The 13,303-nt window shown below is 38.3% G+C and overlaps 1 protein-coding gene across 1 annotated transcript; it reads right to left on the minus strand.

Moving 5' to 3' along the window:
- Positions 1 to 5,267: 5,267 nt before the first annotated feature.
- C4BPB (complement component 4 binding protein beta) lies at positions 5,268 to 13,050 on the minus strand. Its single transcript, XM_087827687.1, has 6 exons — positions 12,923 to 13,050; positions 12,219 to 12,389; positions 10,916 to 11,092; positions 7,075 to 7,168; positions 6,005 to 6,131; positions 5,268 to 5,458 (listed from the first exon to the last, which is right to left on the minus strand). Exons 1-6 carry the CDS (start codon positions 12,978 to 12,980, stop codon positions 5,303 to 5,305), a joined length of 783 nt encoding a protein of 260 aa, XP_087683813.1. The 5' UTR covers positions 12,981 to 13,050; the 3' UTR covers positions 5,268 to 5,302.
- Between the last annotated feature and the right edge of the window lie 253 nt (positions 13,051 to 13,303).

Below are 13,303 nucleotides of genomic sequence, written 5' to 3' on the forward strand. Positions count from 1 at the left end.
AATGACATCATCGCCTTTTAAATTCACATGGAAATGACACCAACTCAAGAGCTATAGTCAACACGGGGAGGTCTCTTATAAAAAAAAATACTGTTGGCACTTGCCAATGCGATACAATTTGAGAGGCACTGGGAAAATCCTCAGCCCTCAAATTTCTTCTTCCATTAAAGATTACTTTTTAAGTTAATGCATTTATTTTATCTAAACTCCTCCTTTTAAAATTCAGATACCTTTGTAAAGAATAATATTTTCTCCAGCCTCCAGTGTAGTGTCTCCTTGCTCACAGCTGCACTCTCAATCACATCACTTTGAGGCCCCAGAAAGAACTTGCTTTTACACTTTCCCTCCCATCCTAGAGTTTCTTTATCAGCCTCTCCCTTCTGTGTTCATATGATATTCAAATGTATCTCTACACTTAATACAAACCTTCTTTCATGCTTATTTTTCTTCTGGATACTCTACTTTTTACTCTCCTTGTACTACAGAGAGCAACAAAACAGGAGCAGCCGAAGGATTAAATGAGAACCAGAACAGTGCTATGTCCTGCCCAACCAGGAAGAGACCTTCAAGAAGAAATGGTTATCAACATTCAAAAAGTGAGGAGAGAAAGACGGTGTGGATGACTAAGGCTTCTAGATTCTTCTAACTGGATCCTGACCAATATCCTCCTTGAAATCAAATGTAAAGGTCTTTACTGCCCATAGTGAAGGAGATCTAGCGGGGTTAATAAAATCTCCAAAGGAAATTGCATTAATTTTCAGAATGTAGACTATGAAAACCAGGTCTTCTTTGAACTCTTTTGGGAAGTCTGGCTTACCTCCTGCTTCCACTCTCCTGCACGGATGGTAAAAAGAAAAAAAAAAAAGCACAGTCAACTTTAAGATACAATAACAAGAGCAACATCTTACTTCTTTTCTACTCCAGTTTATTTTGAATACGTAATATTATCCCCCCATTTGTAATTAAAAATTGTGGCTCATAAGGGATTAAAAGTACTCTTCAAGTCATGCTATACCCTAATGCAGTACTCCTGAGAAGATTTCTACTGAAACACCCCCAAATGTTTTTCTTTGTCTTACCCTTCTAACCTTGCACTCCTCAATAGGCCAAACCACCCACCTTTCCCCCAAGGTATCCCACCTAATCCACTCACCTGCAAGTAGCTGGGGAAGAAGTGGAAGACTTTATCGTGGTGTCTTGGGTAGTTTCTCGAGGAAGAAAAGTGCCTTGATTTCTAATAGTCCTATCTCCAGATAAGAGTTTACCAGAAAACCCTGAAGCTGCCTAGTAATTGCTCCACCAAAAAAACCCTCAAAATTCCAACCATGTGGTTGGGAGGCTGAATAGAAATGTATGAGCAGACTCTCTATTGGACCAGTGAATGATTAACAGCAGAAATACAGCCCCAGTGTTTACCTAATCTCCCTCCTCTTCACTAGCCCTCATTCTTGATAACATGTCGCAATCATTTTTCTCCTTGCCAACCATTTCCCCTAAATGAAAATGTAATATGAGTTTGATGCCAGAAATTTTTTTTACTTCTTCTCATAAACACAAGAGGTTATGAAAGATGCAATCTAGATGGCCTGGAAACCTTGGCTACAACAAGGTTCATACGAAGTTCACGAACATGATCCACTTTCCATGATGCTAGGTCCAGCAGGCTTTCCTGGGGGCTCAGTGACCTATGGATGATCTTGCCCTGTGCTGGTCTCCAACCCACCTTAAGAAAGTACAAAAGGTGGGGAGTTTAATACATTTACTGAGTTCCTGATGTGTGCCAAGTTGCCTGCAACAATATTAGTACTCAGTAAATGTTGACTACTATCACCACCACTACTACTAAGTGCTGGGCACCCCAGAAGTTAGTCTATCATTGAGTGCTGGTCAGAAGAATGCAATGAATGGCCAGCCACATAGATCTAAGAAGGATCCCAAACCCTGATGTTATCCAATCAAGCTATTAACTCTTAAGATTAAGGTTTGCATGATCAGGAGATTGCTATAAAGAGCAATTTTTCCTGACAACTTTGCTTTTTCTGTAATAAACACCAAAAGTCTCATAAAGATTTCAGAAAAGGAGTTGAATCACAGCAGAAGTTTTGACAGAAGATATGAGATTTGGGTTGAGCTTTGAATGAAAAGTGAAAATTATTATATTAAAATGAGGAAGCTATTAGAGGTAAAAAGAACATGGGCCAAGTCACAAAGGTGAAATTGATTTGATGATTTGACAAAAATGAACATAAAAGGCAGACTCCAGATTGTGCAGTTTTGAGACTTAAGTTAGAGGAAAGACCACCTTAAAGTTGAGTCTTTAAAACACCATTTTTCAATCTATTGGAGTTCTTTAATTTCCAGAGAGACTATTTCAGAATTTTCTCTCCAGGTCACTAAATTGTCTTATTCTCAACAGATGCCCTTGCCTCCTACTTCACTAAAAAATAATCATTCTACAGTAGCTTATCCCCACCTCAAGTTTTCTCTCCTATTTTGGAAGATATTTGTTTGTTCTTTTTTTATTTTCTTGATTGGAGAGAGAGAGATCTATTTGTTGTTCCACCCATTTATGCATTCATTGGTTGCTTCTTGTATGTGTCCTGACCAGAGATTGAACTCGAAACCTTGGCATATCAAGACAACGCTCTAACCAGCTGAGCTAATGGCCAGGGCCTTCCTTATTTTCAATGTGTCTTTCATGCTAAAACATTCCCTTAATCTTGATGAAACCTCAAATTCTATTTTCCTTCTGCTGTGAGATGCTGAACTTCTCAAAAAAGGCTCCTATGTTGTCTTCTCCCTTCTCTTTCTCATTAATCACTTCACACCCCGGCTTTTGTGGCCTTCCCATCTGGCTTTTCCCCACCATTACTGAAAGACCTCTTTGAGGCATGCCCTTGTCTCCAAATTAAAAATTTCTTTAATTCATCTCTTATGATTTCTCAGCAGCTTGGAACACTGCCGATCACCCCCTTCCTGAAGCTCTCTCCTCCCTTGTCTTTCATTAACCGAAACTTTCTGATTTCCCAGTCTTACTAATTGCTCTGTTAGTTATTGTTACCCCCACTTACTTTTCATCTCTAAATATAGATACATCCCAGGTTCTTCTTTAAAAAATTTTTTTTTTCATATCTTTAATTATCTTACCTGCTCTCATGACTTTAACTATTCCCTATTGGAGGACTGACTATACGGTTTTTGTCGCCCATTTGACATCTTACAAGTACCTTATACTCAACACGCCCAAAGGGGAACTTCTCATTTCCTGCCCAGGAGTCTCACTTCTGACCCCACCATAAATCTAGGTTTCCAAGAATACAATTTCAGACTCACCTTCAGATCCTTCCTCTCCCTCACCCTCCAATGTTCAACCAGTTGACATGTTGTTTTTATTGGATTTTGTAATGTCTCTCTTGTCTACTGTTTTCTGTTTCTGTTGCCATCAAACCCTTTCGGGTCATCATTGTCTCTCGTGGGGAACGATGACAGTAGATTCTCCGTCTCAGTTCTTTTCTTACTTCCACCTCTACTACCTACTGTTGTGAGAGATCGTCTATGTTCTGTCCCCATTTCCTTGCTGGAAAGTCTTCCATCTGTTCTCACTACCTTTTCTCACTGAAGCTTAGAATCTCTAACATACCCTTTAAAACCCTCTGTAAACTCACTGTAATGGATCTTTCCAACCTTTTCTCTCATCACTTCCCATGTTTTATCCAGGCCAATTCAAACAATGTGCTAGTCCCCAAACAGGCCCCATCTTTCCTGCCTCTTCATGGCATCTCTTAAAAATTATTATTTAAAACATTCTAAAAGTTTAAAAGAATAAACACTTGCAATGTCATCATCTAAGACAACTGTTTTCATCAGTGCCTATTATTGCCTGGTCTCTTTCTACAAGAATAAGTTTTAATAAATTCCGTCATAAGTACTTGTTATCCTGTATTTTACTTTTACTTAAGATTATATTTTTAAGATTTTTCTGATCATAATCATCAGTGTAAAATGTTGCATTGCATTTGATGGTACCATAATTTATTTAAAATTTTCCTAAGGTTGAGCATTTCAAAAGCTCACAAGGTCTTGCTAGAGCAGACAATATGGGCAATAACATAATGAATGGCTTCAAATTAAAAATCATTTTGCTCCCATTAGATTAATTCTAATAGTGGACTTACTTGGTTAAAAAAGCTCATGACTCTCTTATTACATTTCTCAGATTATCTTTCCACTTGGAATGACTCCTCCCCAGTCTTTGTTTCTAACTCATTTTTAAAGGCTCAACTTGCTATGACTTCTTCCTTGGCAATTTTCCTGCCTCTTCCTCTTCCCAGATAAAGTCACCCCCTCGCATCTGAGCTCCAGAGCACACTGTTCTGTGAAATGAGCTTATTTCATTCTAACCATCCTGAATTAATGACATGTATATCCATGTCTTGTGTCTATTAACAGACTGTGGGCTGCTTGAGAGCACATCTAGTGTTGTTTTTCATAACTTCACTTAGAGATTTTCCGTTATTTCAAGCTCTCTTATGTATTTTGTTTGTATTTTACCCGGATGTCATATGTGTTTTAAGTAGAAGGTAGAATGCAAGCAAGATGGAAGAAGTTTGTGATAGCTCAGTGTGACATCTTGACAGGAAAACCTTGGGATTTTTGTGTCCTCTGTCCTCAAAAAAAGAAAACAAACAAACAAACAAACAAACAAATATATATATATATATATATTCACTTGTGGTGCACCCTCTCAAATTTACCACACAGGCGGGGTTTTTTTCAAAAGGCAGGTGAGCAATATTACTGCAAAAGATTTGGAAACCTGGTTTCTTAAACAAGATATAGGGAGACCCAAGAGAGAGTTTGGGTCCCAATTCTACTTATTTCTCAATGGGCCATTTTAAGATATAGTTGTTCTGAGCCCATTTCCCAAAATAAAAGGTTACTTTTTACCTCATAAGTTTTGATTAACTTGGTTTATTTTTGCCTCATCTTTCCTGTCTCATATTAATATGAGTCACACTCTTAGCTATGATCTGGGCTTTCAATTTTCCTTACAGACAGGAAATCAAACCCTTCACTCCCCATTAATTTATTGCTAATTCTAGTCTTAAACAGATAACCACCACACTTGGTTTTTCCACATTCAAAACGCACACATGTGCAAGCACACAAACACACAGTACATTATACAACTGCAGTTGATTACTATGAAGTTACTTTCAGTCCAATGAGAGAAAAACCTGAAACCAATTTCAGAACCAAGGGGAAAATTTATTCATAGGTGTATTTCCATTATCCAGTCAGCTCAGCTACAATGTCTTGGCAACATTTTTACCTTCAACTCAGCTTTCTTTATTTCCAGAAAATACTTTAGTTCCTCCATTGTTAAACCATTTTCGTTTAATCTTTCCACAAAGTTCTTTACGGCTTTGCAAGGTTCCTTACTCTCTTGAAAGGCAAGCTGAAGAAAGAAAAATTTTTGTAAATCACAACTTAAGAACTGAGAGTCAGCTTGATGTTCTGAAGATCACGAGCAGTGCTTAGGTCCATGAATGGACCAGGCTAACTTCAGTAGGGATCTGGGTCTTAAACATGATGCTTAAATATATTTATTATTATCCCAGGACTAAATATAAACTAAAAGAGAAGTCTCAATGGAAATTGATCTGTTCACTATATTTTAGAGTCTAGAAGAATTTTAGAGTCTTTTCACAGTAATCCTTCCAAGTCTAAGACATGAGTTCATGTACCTTGCTCTATAAAGCACGAGATGACTTCTACCAACAGCACCCCATGAGGGATTAGTGATCACGGTGGCAAATGGGAACTATCATATATAAAAATGTAAGATAATAGCTTATGAGCCCCAGTCTACAACCAGGCCAAGGCCAACCCATTCACAACTGTCCCAAATTGAACAGATATTTACTAAGCATGTACCTACCAGGAGCAATGCCAGGCCTGGAGATACAGCTGTGGATGGGACAGACGAGAGCCTGCTACTTACCAGCGCCTCCTCAGACGCAGTCTGCAGAGCTGATTTGGGGGCTTCTTGGATCAATTCACAGGCGGGAAGTGTGCTGTTCCACTCCCCATCGATGCACTGCCGCTCCTGCGGGCCCACCAGCTGGTACCTGAACAGAGATGAGAATGGCAACGTTTAGTCTTTCCACCTTCTGAACTGGGCAGCTAAGGCCGGTTTTGTGTTGTCGCACTTTGGTATTTCTTTTTGTGATAGAACCCACCTCTCTGCCCCCGATCCATAAGGCGTGCTTAAGTTATCTCAGTATTACAAAGTAGTAATAAAGTAAAACCTCTCTCCTGGGGTGCGGAGAGGCCCCAACTGATGAGTCAACCCATAAAACATGGAGAAGTGAGAAATTCTGAGTAAGTGTGTTTACACATACAGTTTTTGGGTTGGGAGGATGAAGGAAGAACTTTTAAAAAGCACCTTTCTTCTGTGTTCTAACAAGGAGTAGAAAGCTAGGGACAGCCTTCAAATACATCTTAGTGAACCGGCTAAAAAGGAGCTGCAGCTTTTAATCAGAAAAACATGAGAGTTGACTGCAAAGCTTGTTGGAGGTATAGATAATGAGATGATCAAAATGCTCATATCCCTGAGGCATATAACCCTGTTAGTAAGAATGAGACAAGAGAAATAAAAAGCTAAGTGATGTATAAGGTGGGTGACCAGGCACTCTAAATTAAGGTTAGACTTTCATTAGGATATTAAGGATCTATACTCTAAATTGTTCTATTTCTGTAGTTTCCATATGTTCTGTATTTCTTTGAGTTTTTTGTTCTGAGGTTCTTTAGAAAAATATACATTTATAATATCTTATTTTGTCTTACCTAAAAGATAAAAAGTGATACTTTAATTAGGATAAATAGGAGGATTAGTCCATCTCCTAGGGTTTGGGTGGAGCTGGAAGTGAGCTAGGCAGCTCTCAAAATTAGAATGAGCTCAGAATCCTGAGCAAAAGGAAATCAGAGGACTAATTTGGGACAGACTAGGTCATTCTCAAAAGCAATGCTATTAGCGGGCAAGGTCTCATATTCTAAAGGCTGCATACTTACCACTTTTCACAGTAATAAGTAATGGTAGATCCTGAGTTGAAATCTCTTCCTTCAAAACAGCCATGAGCTGGTTTCTCAGGAGGGCCACAGTCTCCTGAGAGACAGGAGCATAAGAGTGACAGTTGTGAAGGCCAGTTATGCTCAGTTAACAGCACCCCTCAGTGCAATTGTGTATGCCAGCACCTACCATCTTCATAGCAGTACATGTGGGATCTAAGAACATGTTCTCCCTTCATTTCCTTTTGGTCAAAATCATATTTGTCCATGGGAAAGACCCCTCCTTGGGCTCATCCTGAGTCATTAAAGATTTGAGAGTACTTTCAGATTGGCAGGAGCTCAAGGGAAGGAACTGAAGTTGTAGAGATGCTAACTGTCAGTATACAAGAAAAGAAAATTTAGACCATAGGTAGACGTGGAAGAAGTAACTCCTTGAGCCAGGAGACAGTGTGAGCTCAAATGGAGGTTGACATCCTGTGTGGGAAAGAGTTATACAATAAGGGAGCGTCATCAAAAAAAGGAGAACAGAGTTGGTAGCACTGAGGATGATTCTGTAATAAAATTGTGGAAGGAGAGCTGAGGAGGTACTAGACATCGTGAGTTTGGGTTCTGGCTTTTCCAGGAATCACATGGCACTAAAGAAGCCATTGCATTCCTCCTGGTTTCCCTCCTAACCTATAAGATGAGCAGAATAAATGACATTATCCTTCCAGCTCTGAGATTAAATCTAAACATGTTGATCAAAATTAAAGACTAAATCAAGAATAATTGCATAGATGTATATTTACTGAAACATGAAGGTCTTCAACACAAATAGCTGAGTAAAATCAGCAAAACATTAAAATGTATAATATAATACTATTTTTGTAAAAAACCATCCTACAGAAACATATATGAACAAAAAGTCTGAAAAGCATATATCAAAGTGCTCTGTTATCCTGGGTGGTCAGTTTGTATGTAATTAAATGTTTTGGGGTTTTTTTCTGATTTTTTTTTACAACAGAGATGCATTACTTGAGCAGTTAATAAATAATTGTTAAAAGATCAAAAACTAAGTTCAAAAGCTGTATAGAGAAAAGGAAGAACAATTTCAATAAGTTGATTAAGAAACTCCAGTTTAGATAGGGTTTTTCTGATGACTTTGAAGAGTACAGTTTTGAACTGAAGGGGATGCTGTGGATCTTGGATCTAAACAGAAAAGAATCTGCTTTACTCAGGGACCTAGGGAGCTTCCAGTAGAATTGGGCGATGAACTACAAAAAAAGACAGAGCTCCTGCACTTTGGAGCTAAGATAGGGACTACCAAATTAAAGGTGAGTAAAACAGATCTTGGAAAAAATAAGTACATTAAACCTGTGTCAAGCTAATGATGTAAATGATTTTGGATGCTTGTATTTTAATAGGATATAGTATATGTATATGTTTTAAGTACCCTCTAACTCCCTGTATAAGATTATATATAGTTTGTGCTTTTAAGCTGCCTATTTATTACTTTAAGAGCTGTTGCAAAAATACATTCAAAGAGTCATATCACTTTCTCTCACTGACATAAGTGGCTAGTCCCCCATATCCTGAATGATATTAGATGAAATCAATTTTTAGCTAATCTGATCAGTAAAAATTTATATCTAATTTCAATATTAATTTCTGTAATTATTAGTAATGTTTTATATTCTTACATAAATTTGAGAAATATAAATACAGTTTGGGGCCAATTTTGGAATTTTCTATTCTTAAATTTTTCTTACAAAACTAAGTATACCCTTACCATATGATCCAGCAATATTACTTCTTAGTATTTACCTTTATGTTCACAAAAAAACCTGCACACAATGTCTGTAGCAGCTTTATTCATAATTACCAAAACTTGGAAGCAACCAAGATGTCCTTCAGAGGTGAATGGGTAAATAAATCTGGTACCTCCAGAAATAAAATATTATTCAGCAACGAAGAGAAATGAGAATCGAGCTATGAAACGACGTGAATGGACCCTAAATGCATATTATAAAGTGAAAGAAGCAAATCTGAAAAGGCTACATAACTTTATGGTTACAATTATATGACATTCTAGAAAAGGTGAAACTATTAAAACAATAACAATATCAGTGCTTGAGAGGCGTGGGGGAAGTAGAGAGATGAACAGGCAGAGCATAGAGGATTTTTAGGGCAGTGAAAATACTCTGTATGATACTATAGGGATGGATATATGTCATTGTGCATTTGTCCAAACCTATTGAATGTACAACTGCAAAAGTGAACTTACCGTCTTTGGGTGATTATGATGTGTCAATGTATATTCATCCTTGGTAAAAAAAAAAAAAAGTGTACCATCTGGTGAGTGGTGTTGATAATGGAAGAGTCTATGTATGTGTGAGGATAAGGGGTACGTGGGAAATCTCTGTACCTTCCTCTCAGTTTTATTGTAAAACTAAAATTGCTCTTTTAACAAAAGTCCTTAAATAAATAAGGACATTTTCAAGGTTAGATGTATACTCTTCCAAATTAGGTTTTTTAATTAATTTTTTGTTTCATATTTAACTTAAAATTCTGGTTAAGATAGCATTGAAATAGCAAGTCTGCCCATCCAGGACCATGGCATATCTTTTCTTTTATTCAAGTCTTATTTTATGTCCTTCAGTAAATTTTCGTACAGGTCTCATGAATGGAATTATTTTTACATTTCAACATTTACCTAAGAATTATTACTAGAAAGTAAAACTATTGATTTTTCAATATTTATTTTGTACTTAAGCATAAAGATTTTAGTAGAATTTCTTGGATATTTTAAGTATATTTTGCAACTAATGAAACCCTGTGAGTCAGCAGTCATTCTAGGAGTCTATATTGTAGCAATAATAGCATAGAAATAAAGATATACATATATGTATATATGATAATTTTTGTTCAGCATTATTTGTAATAGCAAAAATATGAAAATAAAATAAACATTCATCAATATGAGAGATGTGGAGTAAGTTATGGCATATCTACATGTAGTTATTAAAAAGCAGGAGATAGAGCTATACATACCGATCTAAACAAGATTTCCATGTATATTGTTATATGAAAGAAGCAATTTTATTTTTAATTTTTATCTTTTTGGTTTTGTTTTTTCTTTATTTTATTTTTTCCATCACCATTTATTCCTCCTATACCCTCCTTCCACCTCCCCCACGCCCCCCCCCCCCCATCACTACACTGTTGTCCAGGTCCATGAGTTCTGAAAGAAGCAATTTAAAAAATATGTATAGCAAAGTCCTATTTTCATAGGTATATGTGTGTGTAGGTATGTGTGTGTGCATTTGTTTATTTAACATGTCTGCATAAATATAAGAAAACGTCATGAAATAAACACATCCAGCTAGTTACCTCTAAGAGCTATGAATTATAGTGAAAGGGGAGGTACTTTCAACACTTATTTTATATAATAAAATAATAATGAGGTACCTTCAAATCTTATTTTACATAGTTAGATGAGTTATGGCCTTTTTTCCCCCTGTTTTTGTATATTTTCCAAAGAAAAACTCTGAGTCACTATCTTGAAATTAAAAAAAAAAAAAATAGCCAGATGTTCCAAACTACCCAGTGTTGGGCCTAGTAGGATGGGAATCCTACTGGAGAAGAAACAGCAACAGTGTTTACTGTTTGAATGCTGCTCACTTCATTGGGATTCACCGCCTGAGCCGAGGCTCTGCTCTGTGAGCTCCACTTGATTCTTGGCTGCCTGCTTGATCCTAAACCCTTCCCCCCCAAAAGAGAAAAGCACCCAAGGGATGTGGCGAACGCCTAGGTGTCAGTGCTGATGCGCACCTTTGGGATTTGCGTTTGCTTCTATTGTACTTACTCTTTTTGCAGATGGGAAGGGGAGGCATCCAGGTCTGGTCCTCTCCACACTGGCTCCAGTTGCTGCCTTTGAGGATGTAGCCCTCATGGCACTGAAACGTCGCTTTGTCTCTCACATTCACAGGCAACTGGGAACTAAACTCACCATTCAGCAGCACAGGGGCAGGACAGTGGCCCACTGGGGAAGAAAAGAGGCAGGGAGCTGAAGGGGGCCAGGGCGACACCCCCCACAGCAAACACTAGGCCTCCTCGGGCTTCACTGAGAAGATAGGAAATGAGAGCTCGAACTGCGCTTTTTAATAGGGACTGCTACATGGTACCCAACCACATCGATCCGGGTAACAAAAGACTGGGGTGGCCTGGGGGTGGCAGAAAGGGTCTTGGACATGCACAAAAGTGATAATTGGCACTTGAACTTACAACAAATAATTACGCATATAACTGGAAGTTGCCAATAGCAAGTTCACCATCCTGTTACGTAAAGCCAAAGCATTGCTCTAAATTCTTGAGCCTATGTTTAAGGCAAGTGTTCCCTTCTCCTTTATCCAGCCAAATATATATACATTATTCATTATTTTGTTACTTCATTTTTTCTCCCCAGGTGTAAAAACAGGAAAGAATGCAGAGAGATGTGAATTTGGTCATATGGATAAAAGGGGAACATGCCGGTGTGCTTTACTTTGGGTATAAATGGGAACCAATCCAGTCGTTTCTAAGAGTAGGAATAACCAAGGGAGTATGGACTTCTTGGTCTCATCTCCATGGACACCGCACGTGAGTTTTGTGAACTTGAGCAAATCACTTTGATTTCAGCCGTCACACTTGTCGGTTGAGAAGATAAATTTTTCCCAGTTCAAAATTACATGATGAATGAAGTAAAGTGATAATGCTCTATTTACCTCAAAATAATAGTAATGCGAAGCAGAGCTGCAGGTGAGAAAAGATTAGTCCTGGGTGATAAGTACATATGAGTTCATTTTACTCATCTGACTTTTATATAAGTTTAAAATTTTCGTAATATAAAAATTTTAAATCAATATGATTTTAAACATATTACAGCCCCCCCAAAAGTCATTTTACTCTATGGTAGAAATTCTTGCCTTCTTGTAGGGGTGATTGAGTCTATTAAGAGCTGATGATGTACCATCTAAAAGAAGCCCCACCACTAAGAGTGCTTTAGAAATGGATTCCCAGAAGCTGGAATTTTTTTCTTATGACGTTTTAACGTGAACTCCTGGAAGCAGAATGTGAAAGGACACAGGGAGATGACAAGAGGGACGAAGAAGCAGAAAGATCCAACTTACAGTGGCACTTGGGAGTGGGAGCATTCCATCCCTCAGAGGCACTGCAGAACAAGTTTTTCTCTCCTACCAGGTGGTAGCCATTCATACAAGTGTAAGTCCCCAGAATTTGTCCTTCCATCTCCTCTACAACAAATATGCTATTGTCCACTGAGGGAAGCTCTGGGCAGCGCTCTGATGGAGGGAGAAAGGAGAGAGATTCACCTGTGAGGAAGCCCTTAGGAGACACCCCCGCCTGGCTGCCTTCTTGCTGGGTTATTGATCCTGATGCCGGCTCATGGGCAGCCGCATCCCTCCCCACCCAAGGATTCCCAGCGTTTTATTTTCAAAAGGATAACAGGAATTTCACTCGGATTCAGCCATAAGTTATCCACTCCGAAAGAAACAATTCCCCTTCCAAATGGCAGCCCAGGAGTTTATAACATAGAAGACCATTCATGATTTTGAAACTGATACTGCTTTTGCTCCTAGGACAGAAGGGGAAAGTAAACAGGTAGCCACCCACCTTCAGAGCAGACTCATCATTAAATGTTTTACTAAGCCCCTATGGAGTACAGAGAATTCAGCCAAGTACTTTGAAATTTTTCAATAAGGCAAAAATACGTTTCATTGATTTAAATTTCATTAAAACGCTAGAGAGAATGCCTCACGACCCACACGCTGATATCAAGTTCCTGGAAAACTGAGTTTAAGAAAAGCATACGTACCATCTGAGCCAGAAATCGGCCACACAACCACAAGATAGCACACAAACCAAAAAAACATCTTGTGATCAATTGCTTGATCCAGGGTGGAATTAACTCGGCCCAGACACCTGGTTTGGATCAAAATAGATCTTCTAACATCGCTTAAGATCAGAACCACCAACCACCTCCCTCCTAGAGAAGGGGTTGTACTGATTCCTCTGCCCTGGAAAGAACGCCAAAAAAAATAAAAATAAAAATAAAAATCTTATAACAGAAAGTAACAGCTGTAAGGAATTTGGTACAGGGATAGACTTGGCAAAAACACAAAGGGGTGGTAAAGAGCTGCGAGTTTTAAAACTCAGTTTCAGAAACTGCCCAGGTTCTGTTCATGCAAATCCAGTT

This window comes from Miniopterus natalensis, chromosome 19 (genome assembly GCF_054644295.1).
Source record: "Miniopterus natalensis isolate mMinNat1 chromosome 19, mMinNat1.hap1, whole genome shotgun sequence".
NCBI lineage: Eukaryota > Metazoa > Chordata > Mammalia > Chiroptera > Miniopteridae > Miniopterus > Miniopterus natalensis.

What these genes read in the sequence shown, in the direction of transcription:
- C4BPB (XM_087827687.1), bottom strand. Translation starts at nt 12,980, where the DNA reads ATGTTTTTTTGGTTTGTGTGCTATCTTGTGGTTGTGTGGCCGATTTCT. An exon ending in CCTTCCCATCTGCAAAAAGA is followed by an intron (nt 7,169 to 10,915) that starts GTAAGTACAATA and finishes CCTGTCTCTCAG; the next exon opens with GAGACTGTGGCCCTCCTGAG. An exon ending in ACTTATTACTGTGAAAAGTG is followed by an intron (nt 6,132 to 7,074) that starts GTAAGTATGCAG and finishes ATCTCTGTTCAG; the next exon opens with GTACCAGCTGGTGGGCCCGC.